A 22,206-nucleotide genomic window follows, 5' to 3' on the forward strand; every position below is an offset into this window, starting at 1 on the left:
TTTTGGCGGAAGTTAATGATGTAATTGGCGTGAGCCACCCTTAAACGGCAACCTCGCCAAACCGCCAAACGATTGCTGTCAGCGAGTCAAGCTGAACCAGAAGCAATTTAATGCTACTTGTCACTAGTGTAGGTACGGATGATTTATGAAATCGCTTTCCCGCACGAAATTTAGGGCTTTGACTAGTTGGATTAGTCTTCAGTAAGACTGGGAGATCACTTGGAATGTACACTGTTACACCAGGCCGATAAAAGTGCAAATATCTCAGGTTACTGCTGGAACGAACATCGAACATGACACTTTTGGTTAATGGACAGGAAAGCACGTTTACTAAGTTCAAACAAGTATATTTATTTGGTAGAAAGGAAAAATAGAGAAGCTTATCTCGCTAACAAACACACAAGTAAAATACCCTGTAATAAAATCGCTCAAAACGATAAACTACGAAGGAAAAAAAAAACAAAAACAAAAACAACGACAACGACAACAACGTCAAGACATTACATGTAATATCAACGAAATAAGTAAATATGAAATATAACCTTTCGATTTTATTAGTCGATTTGTTGTTTATCTGTTTTGGAGTCTTGTTTTCTTTGTTTCTTTTGTTCTATTTGTTCTTTTTTTGGTGTTGTTTATGCCATGACCTAATTGAACTCGCCAGATTAATAACATAAAGTATACCGACCATATCTGTTTTATCAACGCTCTAGGCTACGAAACACCTCCTTTCCCAAATTAGACTAAATTACGTGCACAGTTACTGACAAACACAAAAATAGATTAGTAGATTGAAAGAATCCATGTTGAACTAAAAGAATCCACTTTGAACTAAAATATTCTACCCCGAGCGCGATGCATCGTCCGTGGTTTTGCCAATCAATCGGTTTTGTCTAGAATCCACTAGAAATTGAATCGAAAATAAGAAAAAAAATGACCTTTTGATTAACAGATAACAACAGTGCTTACTTTTTAGTAAAGAAATCTTCTTGGAATTAGTCTAAAAGGTTCTGAAATATCTATGAACATCACGGTTCCCCCTCGAAAAAAAAAGTAATGCCGAACGAAATTAAACACGGAACAAGTAAAGAAGTATGAATCGAAGCAAGAAAGAAAAAAAATAGACGATTCGGTTGAGCAGTAACTCTAGGCTTTAATCGAATCGTCCATTTAATCAACATACTTCTGTACGACAACTTAAACGTTTACAGAACAGGAAAAAAAATTTGGCCAAGCTAAATGCGTTACCATAACTCAAGTTCCATTGATAGGGGTCAAGAATTTTACAATGATAAGAGGCTTCACTGTATTTGATAATTTAAACTGTTTCAATTGTTTACTTTTTCTGGTCTTTGACTGTAGCGAATAAGAGATATTTAGCGAGGAGACAGAAGAGAGTACAGTTGATTTCCGATTAAAGGTAGTGGTTAGTTTGGAATGAATTCTTTGAATCTCATTTTATCAGCAAAAATCTTACGTTCTGGAGGCTCAATTATACCGATGTTCAAACAAAAATCTAGCAATACCATTAGTGGTGGCTAGTAACTTAAAACACAGACGTTTGAAATTCGCTTTCTTCAGTTTCTCGAGTGACTAATTGAAAAGTGTTTATTCAGAACAAAGAACCGACAGAGAGACAGAGGGAAGCCGTTACTGAGAACTGCAACTGTCACTTGTATAAGTCGATAATCGTCCCTCACTCGCTTTCAGATTTTTCTTTCTTTAATGGTTGTTCTGTTGTCCTATATAGCTTTACCGGCGTCAATGAAACACCTTGGAATCTGGCATAACACTTATTCACGGTTTTTTTTTATTGAAAAGAAAGAAATTGAGCCTATTCTCCGCGGTTAGCCAATCTTTAAATCTTCAAAGCATTTTAGTTCTCCTAGCTATATATTGCTGTCGAACTCAAGCATGTAAACCACTAACAATTAGGAATACAAAGTGTTTTATCACTTGAGAACTGTCCATATGTAGTTATAAAGTCCTCTGAAACAAGTTGCAGTATTTGTATGGATAGTATTAATGCGAATTTTAATGGTGATACTAAGAAAAGGCAAATTAGTGCTATGCAAGAAAAACGAGAGAACTGGGATTAGAAGGAGGAAAGCTGTTAACATATTAGTGATGACAGATGTCTAGTATTCTCGCGTCAGATTATAGGAGGGTCTGGTTTCATCGTATTAAATTTCTGACCTTAAAACACTTTTTCACGATCAGTATATAAAGGAACTCTACATCTGTATAGTGAAACAACATCTACAAGTAAACTTCGGTGAAATACTGCGACACTCCATTTCAAAATATCGCTGGTATGCTCGCCAACAGGAAGAGGGAAAAGTTAGTTTACCTCATTAATTAGACAATTTGACCCTGGATCTGCGTTTGAAACCTGTGTGGCTTGTCTTAAGTGGTTTAAACATCAAACGACGTCGGCCCTATGATGAGATCTTTACCATTCTCAGACGATCAGAAATGACTTCGGAATCTACTCGGAACAACGGAGGGCCGGTACAAAGGCCGTGTGGTAACTGCCGCCTCTCGAAACTTTTAATACTGGTTCTCTTCATGCTCTATGCAATGTGCCAAGTTCAGATTCTTGTTAACAGAGCGGGTTCCCACAATGTTGCGCATATTTTGCGCGAAATTCAACTGGCTGACGAACGCATTACAGACGTAGAGTTGTCATTAATCGAAGTGGAGAGCAAATTGGATTTTGTTCTCGCTGATTGGAGTAAAAAGTCTGCTGTCCATAGCAGAACGAAGAGACAGAGTCGTTCTGCGTCTTGTCTCGAAATTCAGCGGTTGAAACGACAATTGAGGCATTTAGAACGCAGGTATGACAATCGAATGTTTGATATTTATTATGCTCTGTTTGGAGATACTTGTAGTTTAATGTTTCCATTGAAAATAGAGCCCATCATCTGGACAAATGCTAAACTGGTGGGCTGTTGAAAGCTAACGCACTTCTTGTGCGAGAATAAAGTAAATTTAACCTGAGCTCCTGCTGACATGTAAAATCGATTTTGATTGCAATATATTTCAAGCGATGAAATTTCCTTTTCAGAACATATTCGATGTGTCATTTTAGTTTCTGTGGTTGAGATAAAACTAGATTACTGCAGATTATTGGAAATGATCTCGCTTACTGTGTTGCTGGTTTCTGTAAAATTGTAATCTTTGCATGAGGTCTGGCAACTGTAGATCTTCTGCAACATTTCATATGCTCGAAACATGTTTTTGGGTATCACAACATTCCAGTACTGGTTAATTTAAACATCTGTCTTCCATACATATCAGAACACCTTGTGTGTTGGACTTTTAAAGTTGGATTTTTTCTTTAAATGCTTTAGTTTTTTTCTCGCGTGCCAAAAGAGCGCTAGCGGGATTTATTATTTGGTTACGATACGGATCAATCTTAACCTTGTTAAAAGGATGATCAAGAAAACACACAAAATCAATTAATTTTAAAGGGAATTGAAATGCTTTAACTGAAACACATTTCTAAGCCTGTTATCAAATTTAGCCGGAGATCAAGTTGATTATTTTTTATTAGAAAAAAATGGTGACACCTGAAAATTCCATTAGATTTGAATTTAAGACAGATTTGCACACAGATAGTAAAAAAAAAAAAAATGTTAATATATGTCATTGTGTTACATCGTTTAAAATTTCCGTCTTTTTAACCACCTTTGAAAGCCGGATACTCAAAGAAAGCTCTTACCTTGAATCTTGACTCGGGGAAAATTTATAGGTTGTATTCATCAAACAAGATCCGCTTTCGTTCCTAGAAACTTAACGATTTTCGGGTGAAAAATCGTGATATTCCATGTTAGTCATTTCCGTTTCTGAAAGATATTTGGCCAAAAAGCAGACTTTTCAGTCTGCTTGCCTTAAAGTGATTTGCGGAACTCATCAAGAATTTTTCTCACTATTCTCCTACATCTCTTGGAACATTCTTTTGAATCTTTAAACGCTTCCAATGATGTCACACCAGATGCTGTCCACGAAGATTACACGTTACAACACAACAAGGAACTTTTCATGATTTGGAGCCGCTCAACTAAAAAAATTTTATCTTGTATTTCAACTACGGGCCATGGCTACCGAAATTCCTTCCCAGTCTGTTTGGCCGTTGTCCGTTGGCTATTGTATATATCAATCTTGAGCCTGGAGCCATATCGGATACTCTCAGCGGTGTGTTAGCTGGCCTCTTGAACGCAAACACGAAGCCAAAAGTATTTTGGGCTCGAAATCGATCTGGTATGAAGCCTAAAACTTTTTGCAATTCTTTTTTTCTCCGTGTCGAATGTCAAGTGTTTGGCTTAGGAAGATATGAAAGATCGTTTGAAAAACAAACAACTCAACAAAGAAACCGGCTAAAATATAAAAATATAATAATAATAATAATAATAATAATAAATTAAAAAACTGTCTCTCTTATCATAACATCTCTCATGTCCTTATGAAGGCACTCTAGCGAAATCTAACAATCTACGACACACAACCAGGAAAGAAGGTTCAGTTTCCTTTACCTTCAGGAATCTATAATGGTTGTTTAATTTTTCTGTTATGAAGTGTTAACGTGTGTTTTCTTCACTGGTTTCAATCCCTTGAGGTATACAATAGTGGATAGCTTCCGGCCGAGGGAGTTCATTAATTGACTGCTCGTCAACATCATTTTCTTCTAAACAAATGTCCATTGCCTTATGCCACAAACCTGCGCTACAAACTGATCAGCGAAGAACAGGTTACTTTTGCCTACCCTTGACAAAAGATGTTGTACAATATTTTTATATAAAATAATACAAAACATAAATTTGGAGGGTAGGAGTTTGGAAATTAAAAGAGGCACTTCATTGTGTTAAACAGACTCTAGATTTTTGTTAGATTTCTGGTGTCTCAACTAAATCCATATGATTTGACATCACAAAGCGATGCAAAAAAAGGGAAAAAACCTTCAACACGTAAATGAAAAATTTTTAATCAAAGAAATAATATCTGGCTTGGAAGGAAAGTTTTTTGGTAAGACTTTTTTGAACCCGAAAAATAGGCAAATTTTAGGGTACAGGCGTGATAATGCCAAAAAACCGCATGGTCAGGAACTTAGAATTAATTGTTTCCTAAATAGGAATGCCGTATAGTAACTAACGAAATTTAGAGCTATGTCGCCACGAGACAATCTCTGCTCCATTACTTGCGGCGGTATTATTTACGACAAGTGGTTAATTGGGTTTTATAAATTGAAGATTCAGTGAATGTTTTTATCAGATCAAAATAATGGTGGATGTATCTTTGGCACTGAAAAATCTCTTTTACTGTTTTGCAAGTACAGACAAGGATGTTTTCTCAAACGCGTGCCCTCTTTAATAGGCGGATAAATAAGAAAGGGGAACTCTTTGAGATCTTGCAGTTGTTAGACTATGTTTTCCTTAATGGCTTTAAATAACGGGGCGGATATTAATTAAAATCTTCTCTTCATGTCGCCAGCCGAATCTTTTTAACAATTAGCGGCACCTTTTTTGAAAGCCTGTTCTTTAGAGTAAATAATGATTCCTGATTACTCCGGTTTCCGTACTTTATAAGTATTAAAAGCAGTGCAGTTATTACCTTTACGCCAGTGGTGACTTATTATCTTAGTGTACACTGAATATCAATCAGTGCCTCTTCTCCATACCGAGGCAAATGTCCAGTTTTCGGTGACGTGCTACATAGAAACGATTAATTGCGTGTTTTTGAAATACCACCCGCTAGAGATAAGATAAATGAGAAACCGCATCTTTAGATTACAACCTCGAGTTATTGCATTTAGATGACGCTGAAAACCGCAAACATCCAAAACTTTTCCGCCGAGCCGGCGTCCTAATTTAGAGAGGAGTGGTTTAGCGTTTTAACAAATTTGCTCTGTATTAAAGGTATATCGAAGGTGGAACTGAGAAATTGTTTTATGAAGGTTGATACATAACTTCTCAGATAACACACAAACTGTCTTTGTTGTCTGATATCGGCAAAGTCTTTCCTCGTGCATTTTCTTTAATAACACTTCATCCCTGATGATTAATTCGTCAGTCGTCATTCTGAGGTCAATTTTTGTCATGTTAATACAGTGCGATCGAATTTACAAATTTCAGTAGGAAATTAATAATCTACCTCCGTAAGAAGGCCTCACAGTAGGAAAACTAAGGTAAAATCTCCGATTGTGCAGTTTGTGAGTTATACCTAAAATGGTTAGTATTTTGGTAATTTTGATGGATATGTCAGTGGTTCTTCCCTCACTAAAACTATCCGAGACAATTTCATACGTCCATTTATTCCTTGTTACTTCCTTTCGTTGATCTTTTATAACTTCCCGTTCAAAAAAAAAAGCGAGAAAACGCATGCGCTGAGCTGGCACGAGTTACATAAACATTAATGAATTCGTATCATTTATTTACCAATTCTATCGATTGTTGAGACGTCCTTGCACAAAGAGGCACCACAAGCAACATTTCAAATGAATACTGAAGAATGAAAAACGCGTTGTTAAAGGGCCGACTCCGCGCTACGGGCTCTTATTTCAACATTTCTATGCTTGAATGTCTCGAAACATCACTTGATTCGCCAGAAAGTTTATTAGAAGCAGGTGCATTTGACATCTCAAGCGTGACTGCATCTTGATTTGTTCAGCATTGAGATAATGAAGTACACAATTGGACATTTTTTATCGACGGCATTGATCTTTCTCAGACATTTTTAAGTCCACTCTCGCTCAGTGCACGAGAGCAAGCCCATGTTGTTTGTCGCCAAACACAGATGTGGGCGAGATAAACTACTGAAGGCGTTCAGAACCTATTCGCGATATGATTAAGTGAGTTGAGAAGTTTACGATGAAGACTGAAGAGTCGAAGTTAAAAGCATCCTTTACCAAGGATATATCTGCTAATTCAGGGACAACATCGTCTAATTGCACCGTAAAAAAAGTTCCTTTACTTGTTCACAGCAGCGGTCTAAATACGCCGAACAGATCTTATGTTTATCAGCCTAAGGTTCCTAAACCAAAGGCCGAACAATCCAGTTGTACAAGTCTGAAAAATCCCTGGATTGTTAGGAGTGCTGTAGCGTTTGTTGTGGTCATCGTCATTGTAATATTCGCATCTCTGCAAGGAAAAACTAGCACTGATTTGGAAAACGCAAAGTCCAGAGTCCAAAAGCTTGAATCCATGGTCGAATCTCTACGAGAAAATATTCTGATTCTGGAGATGAGGTAAGAATTGTCTTGAGTTGTTTGGAGGACAGTGGCGTTTGTGAACTCGAAAACAGATAGAAATTTTGAAATTATGTTTGAGCTTGTAAAAATTCCTGTTTCAAGACTTCCGCAGTGTTTGTGGCAGATGACAGCTCAATATCTAGCCTACCGTGTATGGATGCGTTTGATCATTTTGGTTACATGTTTTAATAGGCAGAAATGGGATTTCTTGCATGTAATTTACTGCAATAAAAAGCGTTTATCGAAGAATGTTCTTCTTCGCAGTGGGTGTTCTAGACATTAACATAGCACTGCGGTCAAACTTTGCCACTACAATATTACTTCTGTTTTGTTATCAGCGCAATGGTTAGACTAGGGCAGTAGTTCAACCTTACTCGCACATTTCAACTCACTTGAGCAATTTTTTTCAGAACGAACCTTGAGTAATGAGCGTAAAGAAGTTTAATTCTTCTGGCGAGAATTTGTGGTTGTTTGAAAACTATACGATCTTCCCCAACACAAAGCAATCATTTCATTCAGCAGTCGTTTTGATTGATTCTCAGCGGGGTAGAGCAATTTTCTGAGTTAACAGGGTTCCAGCGACACACAGCGGAAGGTTATGTCCATTAACCACCATGTTTTAGATTCAGGGCGCTTAGTCACGTTCTTGTAAGGCGCGATAGCCGAGTACCATGTGGTTGTTATTTCACCTCGCTACCTGTTCATTAATGAAATTTTTATGACTTCATCAGCGGTTTTGTGTGACTCTGTTTACAAGTCTAATTGTAAAGTGACAGCTTTTAAAATTCGAAGTTGACAGTATTTTAGCTCACAAGACGCCATAGCGATTTCGTGAATTTTTGCTTAATTCTTCTCCGAAGAAAAAAAATAACAAAACGGATTTATTTTTCTCGAAAGAAAGGGAAAAATACACCAAAAGTCTTTAGGGTTATTAATGAGTTTTTTCATTATTCGAAAACCTATTATTTTCAATTAAACCTTTTAGCTGGTCGTAAAATGACCGACATTTTTATTCGGTCAGAATAGAAATGGAAATCCTGATGGAAATGCGCAGCAATTAATTACTACGTCCCATTGTGTTAGGAGATTATTTGTAACACTTAGTCCATCGAGCAAATAGAATGTTCTCGGACAGGTGTTTTACAATCCGTAACTTCAAAATCCCTTTAAGGCTTATGAATAACTAATATATTGTGATAGCCGAAATTTGAAAAACGAGTGGGCAGTATTTCTTATCGTTTAAAATGCTACCAAATGGTCTTAGGTGTGAAATTGGAGCGGTTGTGGTAATAATCTGAAGACCACCTCAGCTTGGGAACAGATTAATTTGCATTTGTTTTTTATCCTAGAGGTATTTTAACGACTGCGTGAGCAGCGAGCCACCGTCTTATTCGCTCTTAATGTAAGAATGGTGTAGTTCTTGTATAGGACTTTTTTGTGTATCGTTTCCTTTTAGAATTTTGGATTACATCTCCCCTAGGGAAAGAGGCCAGTAATTTGCGAGAAAACGTTTTTTTCTAATTTTTTTTCCAAGGAAAATCGAATTCTTAAAAACGTGTGTTACATAGAAAAATTACCGTCAGGTTTAGAGATCCACTGTGTTAATCGCTTACTCGTATTTGTCACGTATATTTCTTATTATTTGGCTGCCATTTTGTCAATTTGGTTTTGAAAACAACCCTTCCACGAGTTTTTTTTCTTTTCAGTAGATTTCCGTTGTTTAGTCTTTAGTTTCATGAAAACTTTTTTCAGGATATTAATATAATTTTACTATATTATTTTTTTTTGCAAGACAAAATAATAGAGAGTTTTTGTCTGGAGTCTTTTCCGATGAATCTGTCTGATTGTTGCTCTTTATGTAAACATTTTCAGTCAAGTCTCTTGCGGCTTTTCAAATTATTATCAAGGATATGATCCAGTTTAGCGAACAAACAACGGAGCAAAGGGAAAACATTTTCAATAAAATTGAAGCTCTTTGTAAAGGAATTAAAGACTGTTGTAAGCGGAAGACTCCTAAACGACCGCCTTCAAATAATCCCGTAAATTTTCTATATTGCTTGCAAATTCTTCGCACAGTTGCAGGGCGTGAAATTGCGCCTAATACAGGCGCCAATACGACTAAATTTTTCACTTTGGCGACCAAATCCTGAAAATTAGTCGCCAAATTGGCGACTAAAATGCTTCATCAGGACCTTCCCTAGAGATATAGTGAACTAAAAGATACATCCGCGGCAAACTTCCTGGTTAAGTTTGTTTCAAAAACGCTGCACATGCATCTCGGTCGATAACTACACGCCTTGAACGTTGTATATCATCCATCCTACTGTCCACTTTGCAGCATGTTAAAGATCTTTTTCCTAACTTAATTTTGGAGGGTCTTTCTAGAAAGCTGTCAGCGTAAAAAAAGGTTTCGTTTATCTTTAAAAATGGCGACCAATTTTTTTCGAATTGGCTACCACTTTGAAAAATTTGGGAGCCAAGTGGCTATCAGAGAAAAACTTCATTTCACACCCTGGGGTTGTTGTCTTCTTGCGTGGGCCTTAATGCACGTAGATTCTCTACATCAAATTGTATCCAGATGTTTCTGGCAATACAAGAGAAAAATGCTTTAATAGATTGTAACGACAATTCAATTACACCAGTTTTCCACAAGTTAAGAAAAATCTATGTGCTGAAAGCTAAATTTACAACAAAACATTCCAAATTTCAAAATATGTAAATACAGTTGATCATTCTCTCCTTGTGCAGAACAGGGCCACGAAGGAAAATATATTCACATAAAGTACACGTGAATGCCTGCAGGGAGTAAATATATTCGATTTTTATCCTTCTCAAATTTCCGTGACTTTTGAATGCACAACTTTAGTTTCATTGTAGTTTTTCGCAAACCAAAAGGAGCATTCTGAGTATTTTCACTTTTACATCAAGCCTCTGGCTGAATTTTTGACTGATTATTGAGTCAACTATTGACCGAGATTGTTCAGTTCATAAAATGTCTAATATCCAGTTCAGTCATAGTCATCTCAAGCGTTTTTCTACAGTGCTCTTTCCAACTGTCACAATTGAATAAAAAACTTCGTATTTTAACTTTTCTTGCAGCTCAACTACAAAGACATTTCTTTACTTAGATTTTACTTTAAGGAATTTATTGCTCAAGATCTAGCTATCTCTGACCACAAACTAGTTTGATGCCTTCCTTTTCAGCTTTTTTAGGATAGCAAAACGGACTCATATCCCTTTACAACCTAACACCAGTGTGCATATTCTCCATACTGTTCTCTATACATTTCCTGAGGTGCTAGCAAGGAGAATTTATTCCACAGTCAAGAGCTCCAATAGTTGGTGATCATTTCCTTTATTCTCCTGACCCCTGACTTAATGTGTGACTCAGCGGTGGTATTGTAAGGAGAAATTAGCTGCTAGTCACTTTCAGAGGTAAAAAGGTTTCAGGGATATCAGATAACCTCCAATCATTGCCTAGCAACCCAAGTATTCTTTTTTTAAGCTATGTCAATTCTCCAGTTAACACAAACTTTTTTTTACGACGCTTTATAACTTTCTTCTGAAATTCTTTTTAGACTACAATGCGCTACGTCAGATAACAATACTGACGAAAGAGGAAGGCCATGTCCTTCAAGGACAGGAGGTAAGATAAGTCTTAGAGATGTTTCATTCACTGATTACAGTAATTTCATTCAGAAAATTTCACTCAAAACCAATTTAATAGGCTTAAATCCAATACGAAAATTACATTTTGTTATACTCACACCTTTCTGCGAACGTCTCTCTAAGAAAACTGTTCGCAGTTCGGAATTTGACAAGGAGAGGTAGCCAAGCATAAATTGCGCCAAATTGAGGATGGTTATCAAGGTTTCGCGGTGTGGACTTACTATTGAATTTAAGATACCACACCCAACAATCACACTGACCCCTCCCCCCCCTTCTACACCCCCACCCTCACCCCCTGCCCTTAAATCAGGCCTATAAATGGGGGCTGCGTTAAGTAACTTGGTGGGAAGACACGCCAAAATGCTTGGGGTAACCTTACGAGGAACAAGTATCCCATCCACGATTTAAAACTGCTCTGGTCGCTTTGAGGCAACCATAAGCCACGTAAGTGATTGACAGTAAGTAAAGATTGCTCCTCCTATTTTGTTTTCAAACAGGCAAAACAGGTCTTTTAAAGAATAAGCGAAAAGGAGATAGAACTACTTCAACAAGTAAGCCTTCCACCAAACCGACACTTTATAGAAAGTCCAGCCAAGGTGTGGAAAACCTCAACGCTCAAATGACGTTGAGCCAAAAAGGCTCAAATCGAAAACGGACAACCATCTACACTCACTGGGGAAAGTCAAAATGCGATGACGAATCAGATATATACACTGTGTATTCAGGTCAGTTAACGGCTCTTCTGTTTGCTTTATTCACCGAACCAGATGTAAATCCCCATCGTCCCCAATTTCAAGCCTCTTACTTCCACAAATGATAGATGGCTACCTTTTCTTTAACACATCAATGCTTTGTCCGGAAAACAGGAGATCAGAACAGAATAGCTTATTAGCTTAAGGTTTTTTTTTTTCTTACCGAAAAATAATCAGTTGTGGTCATCTTACTCAAACACTTGATTTGATTGATAATGACCGACATGAACAGTTCACACCCAAACATCATTATGCATATTCTCCATACTGTTCAACATACATTTCCTAAGGTGCTAACAAGGAGAATTTGCTAAGAAATTAAGAGCTTCTTCTGGTGGTAATCATCTCCTTTATTCTTGTTTCGGAGTCCTACTGTATGGAGAAATTAGATCCTGGTCACTCTGAGTGGTCAAAGAACATTTTTTCTGTCCATTTTTCGTTAAAGATGCTATCCATAAATTCTCCATCTACAACACGTCAGTATTAAAAAAAAAATTGTGACAATGTCAGATTTTATGATGTTTTTTCATGAATTTGGATTTGCAGACGTTTTCTTTGTGCCGGATTCCACATCTAAAAACAAGGTTCAGGTTATATTCCTTTGTGTCTGTTTTTTTGCGTACAAGATAGTAACCGCACACATCAGGCTTCGGCTTGTCCACTCTGAAAAAAAAAAGTATCGTCTGATTTTTTTTCTAGTTATGGTCTTTTCCTATGCCCCAGTCCGTCTTCAAGACCAGGTACCGAGATAAAGTATTAACATTTATTGAAATGTTTTATCGTGTAGGAAGAGTGGCTACCTTGCATTCACAAACCAATCCTGCCGTTGGTTCAGAATATATGTGTTTACCTGACAGCTTTGAATATACTGATACAAGACACATGACAAGTGGACTTTACTTATCACCCGTTCGATTCGGCACGAATATGAGCGTTTTCAGACCGTTTAATGAGGAAAATTGCAATCAGTATCCAAGTAAATGCAAGTTGTTCAGGGAAATCGATCCAAGTTACTTCAGAGAACTCCAAATGTTCCAGGTCCCTTGCGCAGTGTGCAGGCGCGAAAAACGTTCAGCCACACTCGTCACTCCGGGACGCAATACGTGTTACCCACTCTGGTCTAAAATGTATCACGGAGTTTTAATGACAAAACAGGGTGGAATTGCAAGATCGGAGCACATCTGTGTCGATTACGACGCGGATGGTATACCTGGTACCAATACCACTGATACAAACGGCCCGTTCATACAGTTTGTTGCGTACAAGTGCAATAAATCTTACTGTCCTCAGAACACGGACATTCCGAAAGCGTTGACATGCGCTGTGTGCACAATCTAAACATGACATAATTAGTGGTTCAGATACGTAGCACTTAGAATCTCGGCTTCGTTTGGAAATTTTCAACGCCATCGCCCTTAGTGCAACAACAACAAAAGACAAATCGTAAGGAGGTCATTGGCGAAAGGAGTTAGCATGGCTTGGAAAAGAGTACATGAACAGATGTTGTCTTGGCATCCGGACATTAAGATGCAATTTTCGGCCCCAAAAAACCCTCCTGTGAGTTTGAAAAACAAAGCTCAAGAAGGGCAAAGAAGTATATATTCATTTAGCCACAGCCGTGAGCGTATAGTTAAGTAACTTATAACTTTACTTAGAAATTCCTATGATCAACAATTCGATTATGCGCCCGGGTTTTAATCGCGTGATAATTGGCGCAGACATTGCCGGAAATAATATCCTCACATAGTAATCAAGACCAAATAACATAGTTGTTTCATTATAAATCTACCAGTCGTTCAAACCTTGTCAAAAAATGGCTTATGTTTAAATTTTTATTTACAACTGTACTCTGTTAGGCCACGCACTTAACCCGCTATCTATCACGGATTAGATAGCGAGCGGCTAAGCTAATCAAATTGCAGTATTTATAACAGAACGCTGGTATATGTATACTACTTTTGATTTAAAATGGAATGATAGCCGACACAAGGAGAGACACATTACATGATTTAGCTACTAAATATTTAAACGACTGCATCCTGTTCAGGACTCGTCATCCAACATTCACATAGCCAGCGGTAATAGGACTGCGTGGAGTCCAATTCTGTCTGAATCATACTAGCGATTGACAAAATCGGATGATCGCGAAGCGGTAGTTCGATTTGTTAATCATTAGGATGATTACAGACAGAACTAGACGACGCGAATTCCTGATACCAATTAATCATAACTATCACAAAATTTAAGAAAGAAACTAGACATCGGTTACACGTTTTCATAAAAAAACAATGTTAACTCGGCGAAATGGGCCACAACAACGCGCGTACAGAACGCGCACTGTCCATTTACACAGGCATGACGTGTCCCCTATCCTATTACGTTGTCCAATTACAAGCATGACGCGTACACTGTCCTTTTATTGCTCAAATCGGGCGGGTGATAACCAATCGCGTTCGAGAATTTTGTTATAGTTTTGATTAAGTAAGAAATTATACAAGAGAGCTTTCTTTGACTCATTATTGAGCACTGGTGGAACTCTGATATTTCAGAAAGTTTAGACACCCCGGTATTGCGAACGGTGTCAGTGAAATATGAGGAAAAGAATCAAGCTTCCCTCCAACAAACTAGGAAGGGAGATTCAGATTCTTTGTTCCTCAGGAGCTAGGATAGGAGGATGATAATACGCTTTGCATGAGATCATGACTACTGCAGGAAACTTCTTGCAATCGGTACAACGAATTACAGAAAGCTACTCCATAAAATGACATTCAATTTGGTTATGGGAGCACATTTTCAGTCGGGACAAAGTGCGCATCCCCTGAAATTTAGGTGTGAATGCAATCCACAATTATCACAAGATCCCACTGAATTATTTCATTTACTTACTTTTTCCCTCGGACGGAGGATTTAGATGGTTCATTTTTGACATAAATAGCAGTTTAATTATTAGAGAGCTTTTCTTGAAATATATTAATTCATTCAAATACAGCTCATTCTTTTCTGGATGCCAATTCATAAATTTTACAATTTCCAAGCCTCTTTTTTAGATGTTTAAAATCCTCTTAGACGTGTATGTGTCAATAAATATTAAGACTCAGGCTTGTATAAACTGAAAATTTTGGATCACAAAGTGTATTATGAGAAATCTGGAAAGAGCGGATTGCCTCACTTAATAAAGAAATGCATTCGATTTCTCCGTTCCTCCTTGAAATTTATAGCTCCACCTTCTATGACGCAGCTCTTGTTTTGTCTCATAACAATGGCCAACGTTCCAGTAATCGTATTTAGTATGGAGATTTTCAGATGAAAAAAAAAAAGAAAAAAATTCTGGATATTCCTTCAGATGAGATTTATCCTTGGTTGCGAAAGTTTTCATTTCATTTCTGTGCACCAATCTCAGCAACAATTTTGAGGACGTAGAATATGTCACTATTGATATTTTCCTCTGTTATACAACTCTTAATGAGCAGCAGCTCGAGGCGGGAAATGTGCAAATAAAATAATGAACAAGTTTCGCAGGGCAGGGGTTATGAAAAATTTTCTTGAATTGAATGAATGTATTATTATTAATCATATTCAGTAATCTAAACTAAATTTTAAGGATTACAGCCAGATCGAGGATTGCTATTATAAACTACTATACTTGTGAACATGTTATGCTATTATTACGATTTCGATTTGCTGTATTTATTGTGCGTAACAGTGACTTTATAATCCGTACAAGCAAAAGAGATAGGAAGAAAACCACACCTCCTCTAACTGCCTTGGTTTTATCTGTGAAGTTTGGGCCAGAGTCAAATGTAAGCAAGTCTCTCAGTGTTTAGCGGCTGCAGTTTTTACGTCAACCCTTTTCATCCCGTACGTTAAAAATATGAACCTTCCCTTTAAAAAAAAAAAAAATTAAAAAAAAAAAATGACGGATGAATGATTCTGAGGAGTAGGTAAGTGATGGTGAGGAAATTTCTTTTCGCCGTCACCTTGCTGGGGCCAGAGCCCGCAAGGGACGAATCGTGAGAGCCCCCAAGAGATTGGACATGTGACTTAGCTACCCCTCCCTAACATCGTTGAGTTATTGAAATGTTTTGGTTTTGGTTTGGTTCATAAACATACTCGATCTATTGTGTCGAAGGTTTGTCATGAAGTTCAACGAGTAAATCAGAAGATGCTTACCAAATACACGTTGAATTTAACATACATGAACAAAGCGGACCGGTATTTTTCAACTGACTCAGTTTAAAAAACGATGAGGTAAGTTTGTCAGTCGATGTATTGGGCAAAATCATTAGAGTGTGACAGATTGAGTTCATTGAAAAAATGTATTCAAAAACTTTCCCTTCGACAGTGTCAATGTTGTCGTGCGAGATGCTGAAGGCAGAAGTTAAAGTATAAAACCTATTTCTGCTCACACGTTTGTGATCCACAGTACTTCTTCGGGTATATTCTTCAGAGATATGCACGTTTGTAGTTAAAAACCTTGACTTTATCATTGACGACAAGCAGAGAGCACAGAGTTCCCTTTCAGAGAGAAACAGAGTTTAGTCTGAGCCCGCGATGAAAAGCAATACATTTCACACTCGAGTGACCATGAGCGCATGTCTTTGCCTCACTCGCGACTTTCTTTTGTTTAGTCGCAATTTATACAGCAGACAGAACGAAACGTTCTCATCAATATCTGACTCTGTTTGAATGCATACAAGAAAGTATGTCTCTCGGTACAGGCAGCAAAGATCATTGGAGCGAGAGAGAGAGGTATACGATCAGGGAAAGATGCAAGTTTATGTTTAACAACGAGCTCTTAAGCGATGTGAAGTTTATTGTGCGAGACCCTGAGGGCGGGGGTGAAAGTATGAAGACGATTCCAGCTCACAAGTTCGTGTTGGCGATCAGTAGCCCAGTATTTTACGCCATGTTCTTCGGTGAATTAGTAGAGACGACGAATTCCATCAACTCCTCTGACTGCGAGTATCCAAGCTTGCTGGAGTTGTTTCGCTTCATTTACAGCGATGAAGTGAACTTGGACGCCGACAATGTCATGCAAGTGTTGTATTTAGCGAAGAAATATATGCTTCCCTCTCTTGTTGATCAGTGCACAGATTTCTTAGGGAAGAATCTTGATGCATCAAATGTGTTTCATGTCCTGCCAGCAGCACAGACTTACGAAGAGAAAAATCTGGTGGACGAATGCTGGGAAGTGATCGATGAACATGGAGACGAAGCTATAAAATCGGATGCTTTCACAACAATCGAAAAATCTCTACTGGAGGAATTAGTGGAGAGAGAGTCTTTGAATGTTACAGAAGTGGAGTTATTTAAAGCTGTGGACTGCTGGGCCGGAAGAGAATGTGAAAAGAAGAACCTGGCAGTAGAAGGGTCTGTGAAAAGGAAAATCCTTGGAGAAAGGGTTGTTGCAAATATTCGCTTTCCGGTCATGGAAGAGAATGAGTTCGCAGGGGTTGTTCTTGACTGTGAGGTCTTGACCCCTAAAGAAGTCTACGACATAATGAAGTACTTTAATGGCGTGCTTCCTAATCCAGTTGGATTTCTTGAAATGAAAAGAAGTGGGCGAAACCCACGAATAAGCATGTACACAGCATTAGGATTCGAGCTGGAAGATCCCGCCGGCCATGATGATCTCTTCTCGACCGATCGAATGACTCTTTCGGTTAACAAGACCATTGAACTTCAGGCCGTTCGCCTATTTGGTGGTAAAAACAATGAATATAAGGTATCTCTGGAAGTCTCGGATAACTATGGTTGTTATTTGGCTTCTGTGACAGACATCTATTTTACATCTATGCCCATGCGGAGTGACATGGGTAACTATGACGGCATTCGCGTTATATTTAATCCTAGTCTTACTTTGCAAGCAGATATAGATTACTTTTTCAACGTCATTCTTCAAGGTCCGCCAACCTGGTATGGAGAAGGTGGAATCTCCCACAAAGTACTTGATGACCTTACCATCTCTTTTTTTAGTGATCTTTCAGGAGGACCATTTGCTGAGTTGGAGTATAGATTAAAGTAAATTGCACTCGTTGAAGTTGCATCGTGTGCGAACTTGTATATATATTCATAGAAGGTTTCTATTATCGTACAAATCAGACATGAAAAAACATGCTGTGAATGAGTAGAGTTAAAAAACAAAACTATTAATTTATGTAATGTCATCTTGATACCCCAACAGTGGTTACCTTGAAGGTGAGCAAAAAAAATGTCAATGTTTATTTGAAAAGTTAGAATAAAGTCGAAATTAACTGATACAATAACAACCTGTTGTTAAGCTTCATTTCAGGCTGAAGTACTCTGCTTAAATCTCCAACGACTTTTGCTCATAGTATAACATGCCAAAAGGGTCTGGAAGGTATCCAGATATGAACGTATCTAGAGTCTTTCCCTAAAGTCTCAAATAATTTAGCGATCACAATGTTACTAAATAAATCCTAATCGTAGGACTAAAATTTTTGTCGCAAATCACGTAGGAAGGGGAAACAGCACGAAAACAACCTTCGAACTAATGAATTACTTAATATTAAGCATGCGACAAGTGCCAAGAAACGATTTACTCAGTTTATATGTTGGAGTAGAGTAGGGCACTTTGTAGGCTTGTAGCCAAACTTGCTGTGTTGCCTTATGCACCTTGTTTGATTCATTAATGCGGTCAATTTTGTGATACCATCGCTCTTATTTGAGACCTTCCTCCATTGCTTAGTCATGCGAACGATTATTTCTTGATAGAGCCGAAGTTATGGTATTGACATCATCAGTTGCTTTAAGTGAAAAATGTTTTGGAAAATTTCAAGGTATTATTACAACAGCCACGAGATCGATGAAATACCAACAAGGTTTTAGTTAAATTCTGAAAAGACTGACTTGATTATCACCACTTCTGTAAGAAGTTCCTATTTAAATCAGAACGGTTGGGAGTCAACTCTCGTTCCTTCAAATCCGTTATCCCTTACTTATTGGAAGAAAGATCAATTGAGAGGAAACTTCTTTAGAGGACTCTCACCACAATTTATTGACTTGCACTTGGTGAGTTTTGTAGTAACTTATACCACAAATTGTCAATGAAACAGGGTTACTATTTGACCAGCTGTGTCTTTGTTAACTAAACAGTTCAGACACTCATTTCCCTCTTAAACAAAAGGTCTCAGTTTTTGATCGAAGAGATACTCATATGAGTGTGTGATGTGAATCAAGACTCAAATGAATCTTTACTTCCGGGTGCATATTGAAACTAAAATATTTCGTGTAAACGACATTGACCATATGCAAGCCTCGTTTTGGCTGTGTTGAACGCCTGCTTAATGTCACTGAATCCTGAGAACTCATACACAGCGCGTGTGACATTTTTTTGATCAAAAGGATCTTCGATTCGGATGTAAGGACGAGTCCACTTTTTATCAATAGGTACTCTTCTTGGGCCGGCAAGACGAACAGATAATACTTGGTGCCAGTCGAAGTTACAATAAAAATTGAAAAATCCCACAAGCAGCTCCCCAAGGGTTGCTGTGTTAGCTGAATTATACGAAGTAACAACCGCTGGGAGAGATTCGCTCATCAGTTTTTCTGCAGTAATGCTGGCGGCTGCAGTAGTGGTAAAGTGAATTGGATTCAAATCCTGTAGGGAATGAAGGACAGGCGGACTACAGCCTCTCTGTAAATAGTAAATAACCAACAGCACTACGGCAAAACCTTTTTGAGAGAAAGAAAAAGGAAACTGAAATAAGACATACAATTTTTAACAAGGATATTTAAGGAGCCAGCCTTAATTAACCCAGCTTTCTTAAAGCTATGTGATCTTCCAAAGTATCTAAATCTTACTGTAGTCGCGGTAAAATAAGACTTCCTAAGCTTGTGGACCAACGTGATAAGACCGCCGTTAGTGGGAAAGGAGAAATATGGTAGTGAAATTGTAAGTGGTAAATTCTACTGTTGAGTAATTGCGTATTATACTGAACGAAGAGCTAATAGAATAAATGTATTGCGAGAGATGTGAATGCTTTTGAGTTTTCGTTTTGTTAGTACCGTAATTGGAAATAAAAACGTGCTATTAGTAGTGTGAACCATCTATAGGTATTGTCAAGAGAAAATTATGGGAATTCTCTTGGTATTGTATAATAGTGATGATAATGAAATTAATAATAATTTTAATAATAACGCAGGCCTCAAGATGGTGAATCAGAGCGGTGATTAACAACAACATCCACAATTATCCCAAAATAATTCTCCTGGTAAGCAGTGACGTTACTAACCAGAAAGCTTGTGGTAGTGCGCTCCAGTGATTCCTGATTCTTGCGCCCAGTGCTTGACGGTCACCACTAACGGAGTGACTCTGGGATCCATTCTACCATAACACTTTTGCAAATATGTATTAAATATGGAATTCTGGATATCAACACTGATATCTCCTTCAAGTCCTTCGTGGCGGTCTTTGAGTTTTAATATGGGAACAACTGCAGAACTGATCAGCTGAAATTGTATCAAACGATGCGTTAAATTTCTAGGTCGTGCAAAGAGGAAGAAAATAGATTCTCTAACCGCATCAAAAATGGACTAAAATGCATTGAAAAGTTTAAACTGAATGTTAACAGTTTTACTCAATATGACATTGACGCAAATCGAGCTGGTAAGAGTGTTTCATTTTCATGGCCCCGATTGATAAGCATCTGCTCTTACCTTTTGCATTACACGCATTCACAATGGCACTATACAATGCACACCGAACTTGCACCATAACGGTTCAATGATCATAAAGAAAGAAAAGGTAGCAATCATCGCATTTTCAAGATCAAAGAATCCTCAGCAAGACCGAATTCAAAGAGATATGTTTTCCTTAACCAGGCTGTATACCTCTACGACGTGTCCTCGAACAAATCGCTTTTAATTTAGTTTCAAGATTATAAGAAGACTTGCCAAGAAAAGCAAAGAGGTCTAAGTGAGGTCTGCTAGCTTTCTCATTAAATTACTATTCTGCCATTTTCACTTGACACATAATAAGACCGCTTTGTCGAAGACAACTATGACGCACTTCATGACTTATACCGCAATTTTTACGTTCCCTTAGTGAAAATATATCGTGAAAATGTATCATATATTAAAATGAGTACATACTGGCGCTAGACCACCGAGGTGTGGCTTCCAACGTGAGAGCAAGATCCAAGAAAAAGGCGCGCGTCGAATACTCGCGGGTTTGTAATTTCACTCGAACTTTCTATTATGTATATTTTACCTTCTTGCCCTCGTTCTATGTGAATACTTCGATGTGCTATGGCAGCTTAGACGATAGAAAAGCTTTAGATACCTCGAGATTCAAATAAAAAACAGAGAGAAAGAATTGTAGTTCCCAAGAAGGAAATTTAATGCAAATAACTAGGAAATCAGTGAAAGTCACTCGAGAAACGATACCCGGAAACTAACAAAAACTTAAAAGTTGACTTGGTGTGAAGTACATTGAATCAATCGCTTTGAAATGAGAGTTAGTGTCTATTGAGCCTACAATGAAATGGCACTTTGTTCAAGCAATTGCAAAAACCTGACTTGAAATGATTGCACATCATTGTTGCAAGTGATGGAATTGTGAGAGAATCAGTATGTTGTCGTTGTCATAAATCGTAATATTTCAGTAGTTAAAACTAATAGGATTTCTTTCACTGAAATTAGCTCGCGAGTTTATAAACTGGTTAAGTTTCCTAAAGATCTCCCTTGCATGATTTGGAAAGGATTTTGTTGAGGCGAAGTACGTAAGTTCACGAGTTAAATATTGTCAGCCTTGGTCAAAAGCAAGTCCAAACATGAAGTATCGAAAGTCACGGCGTGATAATCTTAATCCTGAAAGAAGACTCCAATTTACCTCCAACTGGTACATCGCACATAAAACGACAATATTAACATGTATAAATGCTTACAAGCAGGACAGAACTATGCAAGACATTGGTGATAGCTGAAAAAATAATGATTAATGACTGTATATACATACAAGTACCCCAAAAAATATAAATCTGATCGACTGAAAATTTTACCTCAGTATTTATTGACGTTCTTGCGATCAAAGCATCTCGTATTCGACTCAGAATCTGCAGTCCCGACTCAAATCCGTAGAACGGTGGGCTATCCGTCCGAATGATGGTCAAGTCGACATCGCAACCCTCGATTGCAAAGCTAGTTGTTGAAGACCCAACCAAAATAAGTTTTCGATTTGGATAGATCCGTTCTATGTTTTGTTCTAGAACCTCGCACCATCTTTTCTTCTTTCTTGTGGTTGCGTTACTTTCCTTGACAGATTCGCACTTCTGAATGATATCGTGAGTAAGCAAATCCAGTGTGCGTGCGAATGCAAATGCTGCCATACTTGTTATGAAGTGAACAATTAATTCCCGGAACCAAGGATGAATCTTTCCCGGAACTAGCAGTACTTAGCGGGGTATAGACAGTGGGTGAGTGGATTTGCCGGGGATGGGAGGCTAGAGTGTAAAATTCCAAATTCGCTATGGACTAGACATATATGGGGTCTTTCATATTTCTTATGGTTAGACCTAA

At 37.9% G+C, this 22,206-nt stretch overlaps 3 protein-coding genes across 5 annotated transcripts; 2 read left to right on the forward strand and 1 right to left on the reverse strand.

Annotated features, from left to right (window-relative positions):
- The first annotated feature begins 2,186 nt into the window (after window positions 1–2,186).
- Window positions 2,187–14,858, forward strand: LOC113678209 (uncharacterized). 2 transcript variants are annotated; one of them, XM_027195092.2, is made up of 4 exons: window positions 2,187–2,837; window positions 10,825–10,892; window positions 11,413–11,640; window positions 12,455–14,858. In XM_027195092.2, exons 1-4 carry the CDS (start codon window positions 2,476–2,478, stop codon window positions 13,003–13,005), a joined length of 1,209 nt encoding a protein of 402 aa, XP_027050893.2. In that variant the 5' UTR covers window positions 2,187–2,475; the 3' UTR covers window positions 13,006–14,858. The 2 variants fall into 2 exon arrangements, with proteins under 2 accessions (XP_027050893.2, XP_027050892.2); XM_027195091.2 differs by lacking the exon at window positions 2,187–2,837 and adding an exon at window positions 6,463–7,243.
- Window positions 14,859–15,768: 910 nt separating this feature from the next.
- On the forward strand, window positions 15,769–17,936 carry LOC113678207 (BTB/POZ domain-containing protein 6). Of its 2 annotated transcripts, XM_089180441.1 has the most exons (2): window positions 16,231–17,495; window positions 17,535–17,936. In XM_089180441.1, exons 1-2 carry the CDS (start codon window positions 16,370–16,372, stop codon window positions 17,690–17,692), a joined length of 1,284 nt encoding a protein of 427 aa, XP_089036567.1. In that variant the 5' UTR covers window positions 16,231–16,369; the 3' UTR covers window positions 17,693–17,936. The 2 variants fall into 2 exon arrangements, with proteins under 2 accessions (XP_089036566.1, XP_089036567.1); XM_089180440.1 differs by having other exon boundaries at window positions 15,769–17,936.
- On the reverse strand, window positions 17,714–22,069 carry LOC113678208 (poly(A) RNA polymerase GLD2). Its single transcript, XM_027195090.2, has 3 exons — window positions 21,690–22,069; window positions 19,923–20,139; window positions 17,714–19,362 (listed from the first exon to the last, which is right to left on the reverse strand). The coding sequence occupies exons 1-3, from the start codon at window positions 22,014–22,016 to the stop codon at window positions 18,905–18,907; spliced, it is 1,002 nt and encodes a 333-aa protein (XP_027050891.2). The 5' UTR covers window positions 22,017–22,069; the 3' UTR covers window positions 17,714–18,904.
- Between the last annotated feature and the right edge of the window lie 137 nt (window positions 22,070–22,206).

This window comes from Pocillopora damicornis, chromosome 8, assembly GCF_964200805.1.
Source record: "Pocillopora damicornis chromosome 8, jaPocDami1.2, whole genome shotgun sequence".
Taxonomy (NCBI): Eukaryota; Metazoa; Cnidaria; class Anthozoa; order Scleractinia; family Pocilloporidae; genus Pocillopora; species Pocillopora damicornis.